This window comes from Macaca thibetana, chromosome 1, assembly GCF_024542745.1.
Source record: "Macaca thibetana thibetana isolate TM-01 chromosome 1, ASM2454274v1, whole genome shotgun sequence".
NCBI classification, from domain to species: Eukaryota; Metazoa; Chordata; class Mammalia; order Primates; family Cercopithecidae; genus Macaca; species Macaca thibetana.
Window position 1 is genome coordinate 5004762 of NC_065578.1, and position 22520 is coordinate 5027281.

At 44.5% G+C, this 22520-nt stretch overlaps 1 protein-coding gene across 10 annotated transcripts in view; it reads right to left on the reverse strand.

Moving 5' to 3' along the window:
* Nucleotides 1–22520, reverse strand: part of NPHP4 (nephrocystin 4) — a 136527-nt gene that overhangs the window by 62557 nt on the left and 51450 nt on the right. For 9 of the 10 annotated variants that reach the window (XM_050806846.1, XM_050806904.1, XM_050806979.1 and 6 more), the window contains 2 exons: nucleotides 13085–13267; nucleotides 4280–4418 (listed from right to left, as the gene is read on the reverse strand). In XM_050806846.1, coding sequence (XP_050662803.1) covers nucleotides 4280–4418; nucleotides 13085–13267 — 322 coding nt within the window. Of the gene's footprint in view, nucleotides 1–4279; nucleotides 4419–13084; nucleotides 13268–22520 lie in introns of those variants that run through there. The other variant, XM_050807482.1, reaches the window with a different exon arrangement.

The following is a 22520-nucleotide window of genomic DNA, read 5'->3' on the forward strand; positions in this document are numbered from 1 at the left end:
CAGAAGAGGGAAGGCCTACCCTGCCCCCAGCTCACTGTGTTCAGTGAGGTTGCACCAGACAGGATGAGTAGCACACAGAGAGAACGCCAGCCATGTACAGAGGGTCCCACCCTAGCATTCAGTAGAGTGCAGATCAGGAAACTTCCTAAGGCCAAAAGAGAAAGAACCACCAGAGAGGATTACAGGGAACAGGGCCTGGTCTTCACAGGGCAGGCAGACATAGTGCTGTTCCCTCCAGCCATGTGGTAATCCTCATTCTTCATGGGACACCAGGCAGACCCCTCGGAGGGCACCCGTCATCTCAGTGAGAAATAATCAGCCCTAGACGAAATGCTGATCTGATCTCACCTAACAAATCTTAAAAGCAAGACCCAAAAGGATCTAACAATTTTCAAAGCTTAAGAATATTTATCAGATACAAAAATATTCAGTATCCAATATGAGAAAATTCTCAATATCTGGAGTCCATCAAAAGCTATCAGACATCCAAAGAGGCAGGAAAACAGAACTCAATCAGGAAAGCCTATCAATCAAAACTGATCCTGAACTGACAAAGATACCAGAATTAGCAAACCAGGATATTAAAGTAGTTATAACTGTACTTCTTAAGTTCAAAAAGCCAGAGGAAACATTGAACATGTTAAGTCAACACACGGAAGATATAAAACAAGCCCAGACAGAACTTCTAGAGATTAAAACTATAATATCTGAGATGAAAAGTATACTGAATGGGATAAATGGCAGATCAAACACTCCAGAAGAAAAGAACTTGAAGTGAACTTGAAGATATGGCAATAGAAATTATCTAAAATGAAACACGCAGCGAAAGAAGGTTATAAATAAAAGTGAACAGAGTATCAGCGAGCTGTGAGACAACTTCTGGCAGCCTGATAAACTTGTAATTGGGGCCTCTGAATGAGAGGATGAGAGAGAAAGACAGAAGAAATATGTGAAGAAATAATGACCACAATTTTTCCAAATGTGATGAAAACTATAAATCTAGAGATCTAAGAAGCTCAAGGAACCCCAGCAAAAAAATCAGTTTAAGACCCATTCTGGGCAAGCAGAGGCAGTGGCAGACTGGTTTTTAAATCTCCTCCAAATGCCTTACGAAATCAGGGCAACCAGGGAAGTAAAACCAAAGCCCACAGACGGCGTCCACGATTGATCCAGCCCAAAAGCCCGACAACAGGATCAGCCCATCAGAGTTTATAATTAATTTGATTAGAAGGTCTTCAAAACATAACTAGCTGCTCTTTTCCAGTGCCGTAACTATATCTTTATTTACTTATTTATTTTTGAGACAAGGTCTCGCTCTTTTGCCCAGGCTGGAGTGCACTGGCGTAATCACAGCTCACTGCAGCCTCAATCTCCTGGGCTCAACCAATCCTCTTGCCTCAGCCTCCTGAGTAGTGGGGACTAAAGGTGCACACCACCGTGCATAGCTAATTTGTTTTATTTTTAGTAGAGATGGGGTCTTGCTATGTTGCCCAGGCTGGTCTTGAACTCCTGAGTTCGAGTGATCCTCCTGCCTCAGCCTTCTAAAGTGCTAGGATTACAGGCATGAGCCACCATGCCTGGCCTGTATCATAATTTAAACACATGAAAATTTCTTTCCAGAGAAGGTAGCCATATTTTTCCTGAAAGCTAGCTATACAGGTTCATTCTCTGTTTAGGCATTTCTACAGACATGGGCAAACTATGTTTATTATGTATTACTATTGTACTTCTAAGTAACTTAATCAAAAATCAGAGTACAGAGTAGATCCATGGGTTCTGCATCCATGAATTCAACTAGCCTTGGATTGAAAATATTTTTTAAAAAATGGATGGTTGTATCTGCACTGAACACGTACAGACTCTTTTTTTCTTGTCATTATTCCCTAAACAGTACCACAACGATTTACATAGCATTTGCACTGTATTAGGTATTGTAAGTAGCCTAAAGATGATTTAAAGTACACGGGAGGATGTGCGTAGATTACAGCAAATACTACCATTTTATATAAGGGACTTGAGCATCTGGAACCAGTCCCCCATGGATACCGAGGGATAACTCTAATCATGTTTACACTTAGTTACAAAATATACCCAATTTATAATCTAAGGTCCTCTGTTTTTCATAATTATGTTTCTTAAAGGTTGATAGGTATTTTATTTTTAAAATATAACTATGTCAAAGAGTGTACATCAAAGAAGGAAAGATACCAGATGTAAGCAAGAAGCAAATAATGGGTTTTTTTTTTTTTTTTGAGACGGAGTCTCGCTCTGTCGCCCAGGCTGGAGTGCAGTGGCACAATCTCGGCTCACTGCAAGCTCCGCCTCCCGGGTTCACGCCATTCTCCTGCCTTAGCCTCCTAAACAGCTGGGACTACAGGCGCCCGCCACTACGCCCAGCTAATTTTTTGTATTTTTAGTAGAGACGGGGTTTCACCGTGTTAGCCAGGATGGTCTCGATCTCCTGACCTTGTGATCCGCCCGCCTTGGCCTCCCAAAGTGCTGGGATTAGAGGCGTGAGCCACCGTGCCCGGCTGGGAATGGGTTGCTTTAAATGACCCTGTATTATGACCCTCTGTTTCGTTTTTTGAAATTGTGTGTCCTATGCCTTGAATGCACTCAACTTTATCAAATGAAATTGGAAATTCATTCTACACCGACTCTGACAGGAAAAGCCTACATGCCACCCACCACCACAAGGGATTCTAGTATAAGGGATACTGTGCATTTCAGTGCCATTTATATAAGATGGGATTATTAATGTACACACTGGTGGTAAACAGAAATCCTGAGAACAAGCTGGTAGGCACAAAACTCAAACACTGAAAAAACAAAAACATTAAAACCATCAAATGCATCACCTCTCTGAAAAACAGGAAAATACTCAACGATGCAGTTTGTCCCAGAGAAATCAACTATTAAGTTTTGGTACCAGAATATTCCCAGATAGCTCAGAAAATCCCAAAAGACCATGTTTATTATGTATTACTATTGTACTTTTAAGTAACTTAAAAATCAGAGTACAGAGTAGATCCCTGGTTTCTCCATCTGTGAATTCAACCAGACTTGGGCTGAAAACATTTTTTTTTAAATGGATGGTTGTGTCTGCACTGAACACGTACAGACTCTTTTTTCTTGTCATTATTCTCTAAACAGTACAATTTACATAGCATTTGCACTGTATCAGGTATCTCCGAAAGTCATCGACTTAATCAAATTCACCAACTTAGAAATGCTTCCACCAATTGTTAAAATCAAATTCGACAAGATCAGGTCCCATAAATTAGAGTCTCAATCCACGAAGAAAACCCCTCCTGAGTGACAGAAGCACCAGCAGCTTTGCACCAGGACTCGGGGCCACAGCCGAGCACAGAAAGCAGGTCCTCCCTCGACACCTGGGCGTCACCAGCTGGAGCCCTGAGGAGCACAAAGCTCCCTCCACAGGCTTGCACGTGTGTTCATTCCCTATCTTGCCATCTGGAACGGGCAGAAAGAAGGAAGTCATCACCTGCGACTAGGGATGCCAGAACTTTCAGTGGTGAGAACTCCTGACGCCTAGAGCCAAGGCCCCATACTCATTCAGGTGGACTACTCCAACACTCCCTCATACCCTCCGCCCCTCACTTCACTAAAGGTGGAATTCTCAACCAGGACATGGGTCTAAACCAAGAGGCTCTGAGCGCAGGGTACTGCCTCAGCAGAAGCAGCCAGGCTGACAGCCAACAAGAACTCTTTAACCTCCTAACCATGTGGACTTGCTGCCACCACAGGGCCAGGGCTCTACCTCTGCTGGCAGCCCTTGCTGCTTGCAGACACTTGTGACTCCCTTTCTTAAAGCCACAGACTCAGATCACAGACTCCGAACTTTCGGGCAGGGCTTCAAGGTGAGTAGACAGAGGGCTACTTTAACCATGCAAACTCAAGGTGGCAGTCCTTGGCTCTCGATCACCCTCTAATTCTGGGGTCCCACATTTGCAGGGCACCCACATTTGCAGGGCACCCATGTGACGTGTCCTTTTACATGCTTAATTGGGGAGCTGTCAAGTAACTGAGCTGACTCTGGGCTGAAGCACAAGTAACAAGCTTCTGGGCCACACTTCAACACTGTCCAATTCTACACCTTGGTATTAAGCAAAAACCCAACAGATTCAATCAATGCCATCTATGGCGATTATCTTACAAATGTGATGATTATCGTACCGGACTAAGTATGCTTCCCCAGGAACAGATGGAAGTACTGCCTGCCGTGTGCCTGGCAAGTCAGCTCTCTGGAAACACTTACTGGGAGGGGACATGGGTGGTTTCCTGGCAGGCTGCCGCTCCGCCTTGGGGCCGCTGACAGGCTCCGCGGGTGCATCCAGGTGTTCTTCTGAGCCCAGTGAGAACTGGAACCGGACTGTACCGGACTCCACCTGCTTCACCTGCAATGGACCAAAACAGCAGTGATGGCCACTCCCTTCATCAGCACACCTGTCAGAACCATCCAACCAGGAACAGCAGGCTCTGCCCTAAAACAAAGTCTACGTGAAATCAGAGGTTTCTGACACCACATGTTCTTAGATTATAATCAAGTAGTTTGAGCAAAAAGCAATTGGCGTGGCACTAAAAGCCCTGCAGACCACACAATCATGGAATGACCCTTACCCAAGCAGAAATCGCAATCTCTCTCTCCAGTTGTGAATGTTTCCATTGACCTATGTGAAACTGACATCTTTATTCTGGGTATGGCTCTGCGGGTTTTGGCACACACACATAGATTCACATAACCAGCACCACACTCAGGTTGCAGGCCAGCCCCATTCCCCCAGGGTGCTCCCTTGCCCTGCCCCTCTGCAGCCACACCCGGCTCCTGCCTAACCCGGGCAATCTATGACTGCTTCCCCAGCACTGTCATTTGGTCTTTTCGAGAATGTCAAAAAAATGTCCGACACATGAAATCACGTAAAGTATAACTTTTGAGACCAGCTTCTTTCATTTAGTGTAAGATTGATGAGATTCATCCAAGTTGTTGCATATACATCAGACTGTTTCTTTTTTATTACTGAGTGATATTCTATTGTACGGATGTATCAGTTTATTTATCCATTCACTCACAAACATTTGGGTTGTTTCTGGTTTGGGTGATTATAAACAGAGCTGCTACAAACACATGTGTTTGTGTGAATACAGGTTTCATTTCTCCAAGAGTAGGACTGCTGGGTCATATGGTATATTTAATTTCATAAAGCACTTCCAAACTTTATTTCTGGACTCTCTAGTCTGTTCCATTAATCTAATCCCTTGACAGTAATTAGTGTAGCTCTACAGTGTTTAAACTGTGAACTGTGTAGTCTGATTCCTCCAACTTTACTGTTTTTTTTTTTTTTTTTTAACTATTTTGACTCTTCTAATTCCTTTACCTTTTCATATAAATTTCAGAATCTGCTTGTCTATAATTCCAAAAAAATCCTGCTGGGATTTTGATTGAAAACTGCATAAAATCCCTAGATCAACCTTGGGCAGAACTGACAGCTTTACTATGTTGAGTTTTCCAAGACATAAACATGTTACATCTCTCCAATTATTTAGGTCTTCTTTGATTTTACCTAAGAATAACCACAGTGACAACTAGCAAAAAGACAGTTTTATTGTTTTCAGCATACAGATCCCGTATCTATTTTGTCAGATTTCATGGAGGGCAGGCTTTGTAAATAATACTGTTTCTGCATTTTGCTTTCAATTTTTCAGTGCTAGTATACAGAAATAGGACTGATTTTTCATGTTGACTTCCTGTGTTATCCTGCAACCTCACTAAACCCACTTACTCATTCCAAAAGGACTTTTTTGTAGATTCCTCAGAATCTTTGACATGGACGATCATGTTTTCTGCAAATAAGGACAGTTTTGTTTCTTCCTTCTAATGTGTATGTCTTTTGTTTTCTTGACTTACAGCACTGACTACAACTTCCAATGCAATACTGAACATGACGTTGAATGCTAACAGTGGACATCCTTTACTTGTTCCTAATCTTAGGGGGAAAGCAATCAGTCTTTCACCATTAAGTATGATGTTAGCTAAAGAGTTTTTGTAGATACCACTGATCACGCTGAGGAAGTTTTCTTTTATTACTAATTTGCTCAGTTTTTATCATAAACTGATGCTGAATATTGTCGAACGCTTTTTCAATATCAATTGCCAGGATCATATAGTTTTCCTTCTTTAAGCTGTTACTATAATGAATTACATTTATTGATTTCCAAATAGAAAACAGACTTGCATTCTTGGGATAAAGCTCCACTTGGTTATAGTGTATTATTCTTTTTCCGTATCCCTGGACTCAATCTGCTAATATTTTGTTATTTTGCACCTATGTTTATGAAGGATATGGGTCCACGGTTCTGTTTTCTTATTACTATCTTTTTCTGGTTTTGATATCAGGGTAATGCTGGCTTCATTTCATGAGTTGGGAATTGCTCCCATCTTTTCTGTTTTCTGAAATAGATTGTATAAAAGCAGCATTATTTCTTCTTCACATGTTTAGTAGAATTCATAGGCCTGAATATTTCTTTTTCAAAAGTTTTTAAACTATGAATTCAATTTATATGAGTTATAGGACCACTCAAGTCATCTACTTCATCTTGGCTGAGTTTTGGCAGTGTAGCGTTTAATATTCATTCCTCAATTTGACCTAAATTGTCAAAATTTATGTGCAGAGAATTGTTCATAGTATTCCCTTATCCTTTTAACACCTGTGAGTCTGTACTGATATTCCTTCTTTGATTCCTAATATTAGTAATTTGTGTCCTCCCTTCTTTCTCTTTCAGTCTTGCTAGAAGTTCATCAATTTTACTGACATTTTCAAACAGGTTTTTGTTTCATTGGGTTTTTGCTATTTTTTAATTTTTAATCTATTATTTTTGTTTTCAATTTTATTAGTTTCTGCTGTTACTGACTTCTGAATTGCTTTGGGTTTATTTTACTCTTCTTTTTCTAGTTTCTAAAGACAAAGATTAGATCGCTGAATTAAGATCTTTTTTCTGTTCTAATACAAGCCCCTAACGCTAAGCATATTTGAGCTGCATCCTACAAATTTTGATATGTTGTATTTCCATATTTGTTAAGTTCACAGTATCTTCTATTTTCCCTGGAGGCTTACTCTTTAATTTATGGATTTTTACATACTGTTTAATTTCCAAATGGTTGAAAATTTTTATTATCTTTGTTATTGATTTCTAGTTCAATTCCATTATAATCTGAGAACACATCTTGTATAATCTCAACTCTCTTAAAACTGAAGTTTGTTTTATGACCAAGGATATTGTCTATCTTGATGAATGCTCTATGTGCACTTGTAAACAGCGTGTATCTGCTGTTGTTGGGGAGAGTGCTCCATCAATATCATTCTGATCCAGTTGGTCGATGGTGATGTTCAGTCCTTCTGTATCATTGCTGATTGTCTAGCTAGTTGTTCTCTGTTTACTTAGAGAGGATGTTGAAGTCTCTATAATTGTGGATTTGTCCATTTCTCCTTTCAGTTCAATCAGTTTTTGCTTCGTGTATTTTGAAGCTCTATGTTAGATGCGAGCAATTTTAGGATTGTTATGTCTTGGCAACTGACCCTTTCATCATGTGTACTATCTCTTAATTCCTGGAAATTTCCCCTATTCTGAAGTCTAGTTTGTCTGATAGTGTCTGATAGTAATATAGCCACTCCAGCTTTCTTTAATTAGTATTTGAACAGAATATTTTCCATTCTTTTAATTTACATTATATTTATTTAAAGTATATTTCTTATAGACAGTATATAGTTGGGCTTTGTCTTTCATTAAGCCTGATAATATCTCTTAAACTGGTGTGTTTATACTATTTACACGTAACGTAATTACAGGCATACCTCAAAGATACTGCAAGTTCAGTTCCAAACCACTACAATAAAGCAAGTCACTTGAATTGTTTGGTTTCCCAGTAGATTTTAAAGTTATATTTACACTATACTGTAGTCAATAAGTGTGTAATAGCATTATGTCTTAAAAAAAAAAAAAAAGTACTGTACCTACCTTAATTTAAAAATACTTTGTTGCTGGCCGGGTACAGTGACTCACGTCTGCAATCCCAGTACTTTGAGAGGCACGCAGATCACCTAAGGTCAGGAGTGCAAGACCAGCCTGGCCAACATGATGAAACCCCATCTCTACTAAAAATATAAAAATTAGCCAGGTGTGGTGGCGGGCACCTGTAATCCCAGCTACTTGGGAGGCTGAGCCAGAAGAATCGCTTGAACCCAGGAGACGGAGATTGCAGTGAGCTGAGACTGCGCCACTTCACTCCAAATGGTTGGGTTACAGAGTAGGACTTAAAAAAAAAAAGCCACTTTCTTGCTAAAAAATGCTAACCATTGTGCCATTATAGGTATGGTGACTCACGCCTATAATCCCAACACTTTGGGAGGCCAAGGTGGGAGGATCCCTTGAACCCAGGAGCTCAAGATCATCCTGGGCAACACAGCAAGACCTCAACTCTACAAAAATTAAAACATTAGCCAGGCATGGTGGCACATGCCTGTAGTCCTAGCTACTCAGGATGCTGAGGTGTGAGGATCGCTTGAGCCTAGGAGTTCAAGGCTGCAGTGAACTATGATGATGCCACTGCACTCCAGCCAGGGCAACAGCGTAAGACCTTGTCTCAAAAAAAAAACAAAAAACAAAAAACACTAAGGATCATCTGAGCCTTCCAGAACATTGTAATCTTTTTGCCGGTGGAGGGTTGTGCCTTGATATTGATGGCTGCTGCCTAATCAGAGTAGTGGTTGCCGAAGGTTGGGGTGGCTGCAGCACTTTCATAAAATAAGACAACAATACAAGTTTGCTCCATCAATTGACTTTTCATGTCATAAAAGAGTTCCCTGTATCATGTGATGCTATCTGACAGCATTTTACCTTAGGCAGAACTTTCAAAATCATAGTCAATCTTCTCAAACCTTGCCATTGCTTTATCAACTAAGTTTAGGTAATATTCTAAATATTGTATCTATGTACCTTTAAAATCTCTCCAAACACTGTGTTTAGTTTTGGTTTGGTTTGGTTTTGAGACAGAGTCTTGCTCTGTTGCCCAGGCTGGAGTGTAATGACGCGATCTCAACTCACTGCAACCTCTGCCTCCCGGGTTCAAGTGATTCTCCTGCCTCAGCCTCCCGAGTAGCTGGGATTACAGGCATGTGCCACCACATCTGGCTAATTTTAGTATTTTTAGTAGAGACGGGGTTTCACCATGTTAGCCAGGCTGGTCTTAAACTCCTGACCTCAGGTGATCCGCCCACCTCAGCCTCCCAAAGTGCTGGGATTACAAGCGTGAGCCACCATGCCCAGCCACAGTGTTATAATTTTTGCTACAACCATCCAACATATTTTAAAGAAGAAGAGAAGAACATTATATTTACCATTTCTGTTGTTTTTTCTTCATTCTTGATGTTCCAAATTTCTATCTGGTATCATTTCCCCTCTGTCTGACGATTCTTTTAGCAATTCTTTAAGCAAATTATCTGCTACCAAGGAATGCTCTTACTTTCAGTTCATCTGAGAATGTCCTCATTTCACACCTTTGTTCTGTTTTTGTTGTTGTTGTTGTTTTTTGTTTGTTTGTTTGTTTTACTGGACATAGAATTCTGAGTTCCAAGGTCTTTCTGTTAGTACTTTTAAAATGTCCCACTTTCCTTCTGGTCAGAGTGGTTTCTGATGAGGAATCAACAGTCACTCAAATTATTATTTCTCTGTAATGCATCATTTTTCTATAGCTGTTTTTAAGAATCTTCTTCGTCTTTAGTTTTCAGCAGTTTGCATATGATTTATCTGAGTGTAATTTCCTCACATTTATTCCTGGGTTTCACTGAACTTGGATCTGCAGATTTTTGTCTTTTGCCAAATTGGGGAAGTTTTCAGCCAATATTTTTTCAAGTACTTTTTTCTATACCATAGTCTCCTCTACCAGGACTGGGTGCTAGCCTTTTTGGTAGGGACCTGCAGGTCAACGCTGAGGCTTTGCCCCTTGTCTTCCAATCATTTTCTTCTCTATTGCTCAGGGTGAATAAATTCCTATTGGTTTATCTTCAAGTTCACTTACTCTTTTGCCATCTCCATTCTGCTGTTAGGCCATCTAGTAGTTTTTTATTTTGGTTATTTTGTTTTTCAGTTCTAAAATTTTCATGTGATTGTTCTTTCTATCTTCCATCTCTTCACTGAGACAGCCTACCTTCCCATTTATTTCCAGAGTGTTTGCTCTTTTTTACTAGAGCATCTTTATTATGGCTGATTTAAATTCTCTGTCTGATAATGCTAACATTTGGGCCACCTCAGTATTGGTGTCTGTTAAACGTCTTTTCTCTACAAGCTGTATTTTCCAGGTTCTTTGTATGACAATTAATTTTAGAGCATGTCATAGACACTTTGAACATTATATTATAGTCTCATTTAAATCCTGTGAAGAATGCTGGTATTTTTATTTAGGTAGGAATTGACCCCGTTGAGTTCAGGACACAGTTTCTGACCAGCATCCTGTAAGCTGTGGTTTCAATGTCAGTTTCATTTTCAAAACCTGTGCAGTTCTTCAGATCTCTCCCGCATGTGGCTCCACCCAGCAGGCAGCTCTGGGACTGGGAAGCAGTCAGCCCCACAGTCTCAAAGTCTTTGGTATGCCATTCAGGGTCAGACCCACACATGTGCAGCTTCCGGGTGAACCCAGGGTTTTGTAAACAACCTTACAGGGCCGCTTCCCCAGCTCCTCCCTCAGTGATCTCTCTCGTATCTTCCAGTAGAGCCCCCTTTTCAATCCTCCAACCAGCTCTGCTGCCCCCTGCAACAGTGCCTGAATCCAAGGCCAAGCAGTAGGAAGACAGAGTGCTTTAAAGATGGGCAGAAATGTATAAAGGAGCTAAAATTTTCATCTGTCATTATGAGAATTCAGTATATAATGTCTAAAATTGTAAATTAAGAAATAGCAGTAGAAGCCTATTATCTAGAAAACAAAGGTAAAGACCATAAGTCACAGCAAAGAGTTGAAAGTGGCTGCCTTTGGAGATATCAATTTAAAAAAAAAAAAAAAAAGAGGGAGACAATTATTTCCTCAAGGGAAAAGGGCAGCAGTTGTTTAAGAAAGTAAATAATCATGATGATATATGACTTCATTTCATAGTCAATAATGGTGAAATAAGCACAACAACATAAACTAAAATCTAGCTACCCCAAAGTTATGGGCTTTGAATTCTATTTCTGTTTTTCTTTGATTAACATCTGCCACTCCCACTCAACAGTCATGGGATCAGGGATGTTTTTTCTTAGAGTATATGTAGGTACTCAATAAAAGTTCACTGAGTGATGAATGACTGACTGAGATAAAGAAGAGGCTGGTGCAGTGGCAGAGATAGGCACACCTAGGTTTCCAAGTGACCTGACTTGAGAGCGGCTGGCACCACTACGCAGGAAATACAGGCAGAAGCAGAGGAGTGCCTTCGCAGGGCAGGAAAGTGAGTCAAGTTTGTGACCAAGGTTAGTTCACTGCTTCGGTTAATTATATCACTTTAGAGTAGTGGCCCTCAACCCGGGGCAATTTTACCCCCCAGGAAACATCTGGCACTGTCTGTGGACTTTCAGGGCTCTCACAACTGGGGGGATGCTGCTGGCACCCAGGGAACAGAGGCCGGGAATGCTGCTCAACATCCTCTAGTGCACAGGACGGCCTCACACCAAGAATTATCTGGCCCAAATGTCAACAGAGCTGAGGTCAAAAACTCCTGATTTGGAAGTGGTACTCCTTGTGGAAAATGGCAGAACTTGATACATTTGTATCCTTAAGATAGTAAACCTTCAAAACATTCATGCTCCAATATAGTTTACAGGCTTAAAAATTAAGGGCAATATGGTGGCATGATAGACCTAAAAGTAAACAGAAGAAATATTTATTTGTATACCTATCCAACGGGGAGGAGAGGGGAGGGAAGAGGAGAGAGGAGAGAGAAGAGAGGAGACAAGGAGAGACGGGAGGACACGGGAGTGGCGGGCAGGGGAAGACCGTAATGGTTTCAGGATTTCTAGCAGCAATTTTATAATAAGGGCTCAAACCAAACCATGTAGGAGTGCAGCAAAATATGGTCCCATCAGGAGAGACGTTCCTTATAGGAAGAAAAGCTGCACAATCAGCTGTTCCCTTATTCAGGTCCCCCAAGCATTATCCAAATCATCAATAACAACACTGAACACATTATCTGTCACTGGAGTCAGCACAGAGGTGACAAACTGAAATAACATGCACAGTCCTTTTACCTTAGAAAAATGAGGCACCTGAGTACTAAAAAGCTCCTGCTTGCACTGCTGAAATGGACATGTTTTAGAATGTGAGGGAAGACCAAACAGTGCACCCAAGCAGAAACTGCCACGCCTCAGAGAGCCCAATGGACTCCAGCATCTGCCAGAGCAGGGTTTCGCACTGTGTCTGTGGTGCCCTGGGTCACCACTAACCATCCTCCACCACCACCAATGGGGCCAAGGAGACTGGGGATGAGACCCTCACACACACACTCTGCTCTACTTTTTTTTGCTTTCTTAATTGGGGTGCAGAGAACATTTCATTTCAGAATTTTTTTTAAAAACCTGAGAATCTCTGCTGTGGTCCTACCTCTTTGTACACAACCGAGGTGCAACAAGCATTAGTGATAAGTCACAAAGATAAGCCAGGGCTAGAAACCAGAACTGGCTCCCACCACAGCACTCATCCACCAAAAAACCTATTGGCAAAGACCACACAAGGCCCCAGCTCCAATGCTCCCAATGCGCATGCCACAGAGGTGAATCTCGCTGCAAAGTGTGTACACATCAGCTGGAGGTTCACCAAGTCATCCCAGGAAATCAGTATGTGAACAGGGATAAAACCCAGGGTAAAACTGGTCTTAAGAAGTTTACATAAAAACGTCACACTAATCTTTCTAAAGGCATACCCACGACATGAAAAAAATTCTGTAAATGAAACATCTGCAAACATATTTGTGAACTTTTGCTTTTGAAAATGAATGAACTTGCTAGAAGCTCACCAGAGATGCATAAGAAAGACCTAATAATTTACCTCTTCAGAGCTCATGCTGGCTGAGGGTACTTTGTAGACCAGACAGTGCGAGGGGTTGGGCTGGATCCCGCCCTGCAGAGGCAGAGTCACCCTTCCAGAACCGGCTTCCAGCAAGGGGTTCCAAACAGCCCAGCGGACCATGTGCATGCACGCCAGGTTGGACAGAGAGGTGACCGAAGCTGCCTAGAATTAAAACAAAGCACATCGGTGTATGAGTTATCACAGAAGCCACCTGGAGAGGGGAAATCAACAGTGCTTTCACGTGTAAAATTCAACTAGAGCTCAGTGTAGCAAGGAGCAGGGATCGTCAGTTACATTTTATAAAAGGAACTGGGGCAGCAGGAGGACGTGGCATCCACAGTCAGACAGCAGGGCGCAGATAGTCTTCAGTTACGTGACCCCACCAACCCAACCAGGACTCCTGCCCACCCATGAGTCTCCTTTTCTGGACCAAGGTAGCGGCGGCTTCCCCCTTAGAGAACACCAATGTTTTATGACCCCCTGTTCCCGTAAGGATCTTTCCATAGGTTTGTAAACACCCTGCACCTTGCCAACAACAACTCAAACCCATCAGGAAAATACTAGGAACAGCACTTTGAATTCCTCATCAGAAACTTGGTAAAATAATGAAGAACGCACATGTATATTTAATTCAGCATTATTAGCACACATTTTCTCCACAAAGCTCCAGCTTCCAATAGGACATTTTATATCTGTAGCTTTCATGAAATTGGGAAATCGATCGGGTCAAATTCCAGGCATTGTTCCTTCTTTCTCCTTCTCCATGGCTGGCCAAATGGAAGGAATGAGGACACTATGAAAACCCTTGGGTTATAACCACATTAAAGTCATTTTCACAAACATGGTTTCAGGGCTTGACTGAGTAAAGAGTTTTAAAATTACCAATTTTCATCCATTTACTTAAAAATAAGTAGGACTAAAACTGAACTCTGGTCTTTTTTCAGACCCCAAAGTCCAGCAGAGCCACCTTGTCGAAGAGGGCTCCAGAGCTGCTCGGCTCTGACCAAGGCCCTGCCGGCAGATCCTGCAGGCCCCCCTGGTAGGTGGAGCACACTTAAGTCACCAGGAAGGCCGATCAGCCAGAGGCCCATGCGGTACAGGCAACAGCGGGTCCAACCAGGAGCCCCAGTTACAGCTCCTTTCACTCCCAAGATCACAGCTGCACTGACCAGTGAGTGCTGCGGAGCGCTGCCTCGACGAGAGCCACTGGAACAGCCCAGAGGAAGGAGGGGCAGTCGTCCACTTCCACCTGGGACTTCCAGCCTCAGTGTCCCATGTACAGGAGAAACAGCCCCCAAGCAGGAGGTGGTGACTGGTCCATGAATACAATGCTCCACTTCCTATAGTGCTCCACCTCCCAACCTCCTATAGTGCTCCACCTCCTACCGTGCTCCACCTCCTACAGTGCTCTGCTTCCTACAGTGCTCCACATCCTACAGTGCTCCACCTAATCTCCTAGTGCTCTACCTCCTACAGTGCTCCACTTCCTACCGTGCTCCACCTCCTATAGTGCTCCACCTCCTCACCTCCTAACCTCCTACAGTGCTCCATCTCCTAACCTCCTACAGTGCTCTACCTCCTACAGTGCTCCACCTTCTACTGTGCTCCACCTCCTACAGTGCTCCACCTCCTACTGTGCTCTACCTCCTACAATGCTCCACCTCCTACAGTGCTCCACCTCCTACAGTGCTCCACCTCCTACTGTGCTCCACCTCCTACAGTGCTCCACCTCCTACAGTGCTCTACCTCCTGCTCCACCTCCTACAGTGCTCAGTGCTCCACCTCCTACTGTGCTCCACCTCCTACAGTGCTCCACTTCCTACAGTGCTCTACCTCCTACAGTGCTCCACCTCCTACTGTGCTCCACCTCCTACAGTGCTCTACCTCCTACAGTGCCTACTGTGCTCCACCTCCTACAGTGCTCCACTTCCTACGGCTTCCCCCCCAGCCCTGGCTAACAGAGACAGCTGCACCCTTCGGGGGTGATGAAAGTAAAATGGGGTGGCTCCCCACTGCTCCCAGTCCTGGGTTTGGCTAAGGTAGCCAAGGGCATCCCTCTTAACAACGCTGCCTGAGGGCATGAACCCAGGCAGCATCGCAAACACAGCCATGGTCACAGCGAAGGGGTGGCCTGGAAGGAGGACACGTCCCACTCTTGGTAATGAATGGACGCCCATGCCCTGCCTAGAATGGGTAGAGCACAGCATCCACCAGGAACAGAGACGCCCAGGGGATCCGCGAATTTGCGCTGCCCCAAGAGCCAAGGACGAAGCAAGCGGTGGTGGCTAGGAATCCTAAGGGATTTTGCTTATTTGGCTGGACATGCCAGTAGGGAACAGCCACACCAGTGTCACTGCCCAGACTGCAGTCAGGTCCCACACAGATCCCCACATGTATGTGTGCACACAAGGCCTCTGAAATCCAGACACAGATGGCCCCGTGGTCTATACTGGGCTAAACCATAGCCAAGTTCATACACAGGCAGATTTGAACACAAAAAAGAAAACAGTTCTTGTTTCTTCCAAGTCAGCCTATTCCAGACTGTTCCTGCCAGATGATATCTCGTCCTGTTATATCCTAAAAATTCAGAATCTGCATCTTGTTTTGCATTAATCTCTTTTCCCATCATAATCGGACCTCAAACTATCCACTTCTGCAGAGCCCTTTGCTGCAGCTAAATTCTAGCTCGTGGGCCAGGATACTGCCACGTTCACGCCCCTGTCACAGGGTGAGCAGGGATTGGGTGGTCCCTGGCAATTCAATGAGAAAACACCCACACCGTGGAGAGGACACAGAAAGAATCAGAAAAGTAAGAAATGGAAGCATATGACTCTAAGCCACACTTCCAACATTTGCCAAATACAAAAACGTCTTCCTGTTCCCCGTCCAGTTAGTTGACGACAGATTATAAAACAGTGCTGAGCAACTATGGCATACCAATGACATGGTGATTCTAACTCCACTTCTTTTTAAAAATCAAATTTACAGCCAGGCGCAGTGGCTCACGCCTGTAATCCCAGCACTTTGGCAGGCCGAGGCGGGTGGATCACCTGAGGTCAGGAGTTCAAGACCACCCTGGCTGACATGGGGAAATCCCATCTCTACTAAAAATACAAAAATCAGCTGGGCATAGTGGCCAGCACCTGTAATCCCAGCTACTCGGGAGGCTGAGGCAGGAGAATCGCTTGAACCTAGAAGGTGAAGGTTGCAGGGAGCCGAGATCACACCACCGCACTCCAACCTGGGCGATAGTGAGACTCGGTCTCAACAACAACAAAAAAAATCAAATTACTATAAATGTATTAGGAAAACTTGTCACTATAAGGATTCAACAATGTCCAGACTATTTTTGTAAACAGTTATCATCATAAAATACAGAAGTTTATTATCACAGGATCAAAAACAAAATAAAGTAAAATATGTATCCACATTTTCATGCTATCTGTACAACTTCTAATTTTCAACTTAGGTGATTCCAATATCTAATTTTCCAATTTCATAGTTCTTTTTGGTTCTTCATCAATAGATGACCTCCTCTGTGCAAAGTATCTGTCAGTTACATAAACATCCATTTTTCCTTACTTTTCTGTTTAACAGCTTTAATAACAACAACAAAAAATGCGCGCAGCGAGTTATTGATCACTCTTTCTGAGACCTCAACAGGCTAATGGGGACCTGGTGGGAAGCCAGTCGCCATGTATTTGCCCACACTTGCTCACTGCCAGCCCACAGAGGGACCCGCAGACAGGAACTGCCCGAAAACCGTCTGGCTCTGCAGAGAAGGCCAAGCACACAAGCAGAGCGAGAGTGACTCTGACACACTCCTACTGTCAGTGGATTCTAGTGCTTGAGATGACATCAGCTACTTCATCATTTCTTTTCCTGCCCAACTCGGGTCTGAATTCACACAAACTGAAAAGAAAAAAAAAAGCCCCAAATATACCGAATTGCTCCCATTTAGACTTTTTAAGTATAACAGCACAAAATACACAAGTACAAATACACAAAAGACAAAATACACAATACGCAAAAGACAAATGAGGAATACACTTGGATTATGAGTCAGGTTTTGTCGTGGAACAGAAGTGCCACACCTGCACTTACCACACAAAGCCGCTCACAAAAAAGAGACTCTTGGCCCTTGGAAATGCTACAAACCAGAGTCCCTGTGGTGGGCTCAATGTGTCCTCCAAAAAGATGCTCTCAGCCTAATCCCCGGAACCTGTAGCTGTGGCTTTACTGGAAACAAGGGTCTCTGCGGATGTGATTAGTTACAGTGTTACGGGATGAGATTATCCTTCATTATCTAGACTGGCCCTAACTCCGATGGCAAGCATCCCTGGAGGAGCAGGGGAGAGACAGACCAGACACAGAGACAGACACAGAGAGGGATACAGAGAAGAGGCCGCATGACAAGGTGGCAGAGAATGGAGTGATGTGGCCACAAGCCAAGGACAGCTAGGACCCCCAAAACCCACAAGCGGCAGGGAGTCCCCATCCCCTAGAGCCTCCCGAGGAACTCAGTCCTGCCACACCTGGGGTTTCCTCGGAAGGAGCTCGGCCTGCCACACCTGGGCTTTGCCTGAGGGGACCTTGGCCCTGCCACACCTGGGGTTACCTGAGGAGGACCTTGGCCCTGCCACACCTGGGGTTTCCTGGGGAGGAGCTGGGCCCCATCACACCTGGGGTTTCCTGAGGAGGACCTCAACCCTGCCACACCTGGGGTTTCCTGGGGAGGACCTCAACCCTGCCACACCTGGGGTTTCCTGGGGAGGACCTCAACCCTGCCACACCTGGGGTTTCCTGGGGAGGACCTCAACCCTGCCACACCTGGGGTTTCCTGGGGAGGACCTCAACCCTGCCACACCTGGGGTTTCCTGGGGAGGAGCTGGGCCCCATCACACCTGGGGTTTCCTGAGGAGGACCTCGACCCTGCCACACCTGGGGTTTCCTGGGGAGGACCTCAACCCTGCCACACCTGGGGTTTTCCTGGGGAGGAGCTGGGCCCCATCACACCTGGGGTTTCCTGAGGAGGACCTCGACCCTGCCACACCTGGGGTTTCCTGAGGAGGGGCTGGGCCCCGCCACACCTGGGGTTTCCTGGGGAGGACCTTAGCCTTACCATACCTGGGGTTTGCCAGCAGAGCAGATTGTGGACTGCGGCCTCAGAGCTGTGACAGCGCACATTTCCACTGCTTTGATGCTTTGTTACAGAAGCCACTGGAAAGTCATACAGGCCCTTGATGGTTTCTGTCCTCAGATCAACCTGAACTCACTTAGATGAAGGTGAAAACGTCACATTACTTCACGAGCTTCATTTTCTTTACATTTTCAGTGAGACCTTTTCACTCCTGCCTGGGCACCCAGCCTCGGGCCCTGGGCCCGGTTCTGCTGGGACCTCCAGCCCCAGGGACCAGGAATGCACAGTGAAGGGGATGGTGGCCACTCTCTGGGTAATGACAGGGTGGAGTCCCCGCCAAGCAGCGCACTCAGGCTCCACTGCCTCAAGGACTTATCCAGATAGAAAGCTGGGCCCAGGGGGTGGTGGTGAGGTGACATGTGGCACTTGTCACATGTGCCTCGATGGAGGTGACATGTGGCACTTGGCTGAGGACAAATTTTAAAAAGACAAACTACTGCATCAAAACATCTCTGAATGTTCCTAGTATCACACAAATCACAGAGGACAGAAAGAAAAAAGAGAGAGAAACATAGGTCTATAATTACACAGACGAAGGGGACGGAGACCTAAGATAAGCGTGAAGAAAGTGGCTCAGGCCCTGGGGTGGGAACACAGTCACACTCACGTGGTGTGAGAGCCACAGCAGGGACGGGGCTGACCCCTTGCAGGCACCATCCACCCAGTGCACCAGCTCCCGTCCTGTGAAATGACCACCGCGCAGACACGGGAAACAGAGCAACCAGCCGCACACGGTGGAAGGCACAGACCCAGCAGCATCCTTGGAGGTGGAGCCAGGTGTCCCCCAGCAGCATGACGGGCAGGGCACACAGGCGACAGGCGGCTCTGGAACTCGGAGCTCAGGCCATGGGCTGAGGGCAAGTCCTTCCTGATGACTCGCTCACTGGCCGGCATTCTCCCTGAAGGACACACACAGCTCCTGGCCCTTGATGCGAACTTCACAAGGCCTGAGAGACTGAGACCCACCAGGTGAAGAGCTGCGGGGAGGCAGCAGGCAGCCAGGCCGGCATTGGTGCCTCTCCCTCCTGGCTGAGCGGCAGGAAGAACCTGCTCAGAGGAGCCCAGAGGTCACAACAGGAGCACAGCCACTACCAGCAACAGCGGAGGTTCACAAGCCAGATGCCATCAACCAGAAGTTACTCAGTCCTCAAATCCGATCCAGTACATGCAGAACTGAGTCCAAACGAGATGGACAGCAAACCCGGCAGTGGCTCCCATGCACTCCTGGGGGAGAGGAAACCTAACCACAGGCGGTTAAAGTCACCTCCTCCACCCCTCTATGACACAGGCCGTGCGCTGTCATCTAAAAGCAGAGTGAAATTTAACCCTTTTCCCATCTAGAAAAACAAAGCGCAGCTGGCTGCCAGCACTCATTTAATTTTACACAAACATGCTCTCTGAGGCTGAAGCAAATCTGACTGATTTTCAATATGAAAATAAAATATAAAAACTGTTCTTGGAATTATTTCTAAACAGAACTCACATCAGAATCGTCTGAATCATCAGAATCGTCTATTTGGGAAAAATCGGATTCATCAAACAAATCTTTGGCCAAAAACTGTTCGAGAACGATGCTAACACCACGTGTAGGAATGCTACATTTTCTAGGATTTGACATTCTCAGTGACGGAAAATTACTGTATCTTGTACATGGAAATACCACTACTAAAAACACAATGCTACAAATAGAATGATGTCTTTTGTTTCCAAAGTCAATATACCAAAGCGATGCAAAAATAATAATAAAAGTGAGATACTTCATGGCAAAGCTGCCTCAGGATAAACACTGTAGCCACAAGTGCCCCCAGTATTCTCAGGGCAAACTGGAAAAGGGTTAATAGGCAACATTTTCATTTTGTTCTACTGAGTGAAATAATCATTTTTAAAAATATAAATGAATAACCAAAAAACTGCAGTATGGTTTTAAAGAAATTTAAATAACCTGGTGGAACTCTTCACACAAGGTAATGGGTTCATAAAGCCTTGGTCCTCTGCAAAACAAGCATCAACTTGACAATGACTAAAAGAAGCAATGGCAAAACTGTCACGCATCCGGAGCCATGGCCTGGGTTGGGCAGGTGTGAAGCTCCCCGCCCTCTGGAGCAAGTCTGAGGCCCAGCGACTGGCACACAGGCACTGCAAGGCCTGGGTTGGGCAGGTATGCAGCTCTCCACCATCTGAGCCCAGTCTGGGGCCCAACGGCTGGCACATCGGCACTGTAGGGCCTCTACTACTCACCCCAGCTCCACTTCCCTCCCTGCCCTCACTGGGTCTTAGAAAGCCAATGAACACTGGGCTCAGATTCAGGGCCCAGCATCCATTGCAGTGGGCACTGCCCTTCCACGAGGCCTGGCTCCAGGAAGCAACCCCCACCTCAACCACACAGTAGGGCAACAGGAAACCCCATTCCCCCATGCCAGTGACTACACCAGGGAAGGGGCTCACGTGAGGCTGGCCCCAGGCCTGCTGTAAGACCATGTGTCTATGAGCTCAGATTTAGGGAACTTGGGAGCAGGAAGTTTTCTTTCATTACGGGCCACCAGCAGCGGAAGAAGTTAGCCCAACGCTGTCCACAGCCACACCCCGACCGGGACCCCAGAGCACAGAAGGAGGGGAGAGGACAACAGAGGATGAGGTGGGGCCAGCAGAGGGATGGGAGAAGAGCTACCTGCCCTGGAACAGGCAGAAAGCACCCCACATGCAAGAAAAAGTTGGCCAGCTAGACTTAAAATCAGAACTACTGCTCATCAAAAGACAGTGTAACATTTGGGGTGCTATAGTTTGAACATGGCCCCCAAACGGCATGTGTTGGAAATTTAATCCCCAACAAACCAGTGTTGAGAGGTGGGGCCTCATGAGAGGTGGCGAGGCCATGAGGGCAGAGTGAATGGATGAATGCCATTATCTCGGGAATGGGCCTCTTATACAAGGATGAGTTCAGTCACCCTTTCTCTCTCTCACCCTCTCTTTGCCCTTTCGCCAGCGGGTGACACAACAAGAAGGCCTTCACAAGATGTTGGCACCTGGATCTTGGACTTCCCATCCTCCAGAACCATGCATGAGCCAATAAATTTCTATTCACTATAAATGACCCAGTCTGTGGTATTCAGTTACAGCAGCAGAAAACAGACTAAGACAGGAGCAACCAGGGAATGGGGACACAAATCTCCCCTCTTTACTCCTCATAACTGCAATATGAATCTATAATTACCTCAAAATACAAAGTTTAATTTTGAAGATAGCATGTGGCATATAATAAGAGCTATATACAATGCTAGTAAAATTGTTTAAATAATAATGACTGTCCACAAAAACAAAATAAAAACACAGTGCTAATTTAGACAATATAATGAAAGAAAACATCCCATTTACAACAGCAGCACAAAAAATTACTTATGAAAAAATTTCATAAGAATTGTTAAAAATCTACATTTTGAAACTTTAAAATATTTTTGAAATCATTGCTGAAAGACACAAAAATAGACTTGAACAAATACAAAGACATCCTAGTCTTGCTTAGGGCAACTAAACATCCTTGAGTTGTAAAATTCTCTCTAAATTCAATCATAAATTTACTGCAATCCCAATTCTTAAAATGCCAACCAGCATTTTTTGGAGCTAGACCTCTTGATACAAAAGTTCATCCAGAAAAATAAACATGCAAGAAAAGCTAGAAAAGCAAGGGAAAGAAGAACCATAAGGCTGAACTTGCCTTACAAATGCTAAAACACACAACAGAGCCCCCAAAATTAAAATGGTATGGCCATGGTACATTAACAGACAGGGCAGTCCATGAAATAGAGTAAAAGTCCAGAAACAGATGCACTATCCATAGAGACAGAGTATGTGATAAAGACAGCACATTAAGTCACTATGGCAAAGGGGGACTTCTAAGAAAGTGGTAGTAGGACCAGATGGCCACTGGGAAAAGATAAAATCAGATCCATCCCTCATACCACAAAAAAAAAAAAAAAAGGGTAGGAGAAACATTGCACAAGGAGAAAACACGGGTGAATTCCTCTATGACTGGGGAACAAAGAAAGGCTTTTTCCCTCTGACTCAAAATCCAGATACAATAAAAGAAAGAACTTACATACCTGAGTACATTAGAAGATGTTTTAATGCTTACACAGCCAGAAAAAAATAAAAAGACAAATGACAAAATGAGGAGAAAATATCTGCACTATTTATCACAGATAAAGAGCAAATATCCTT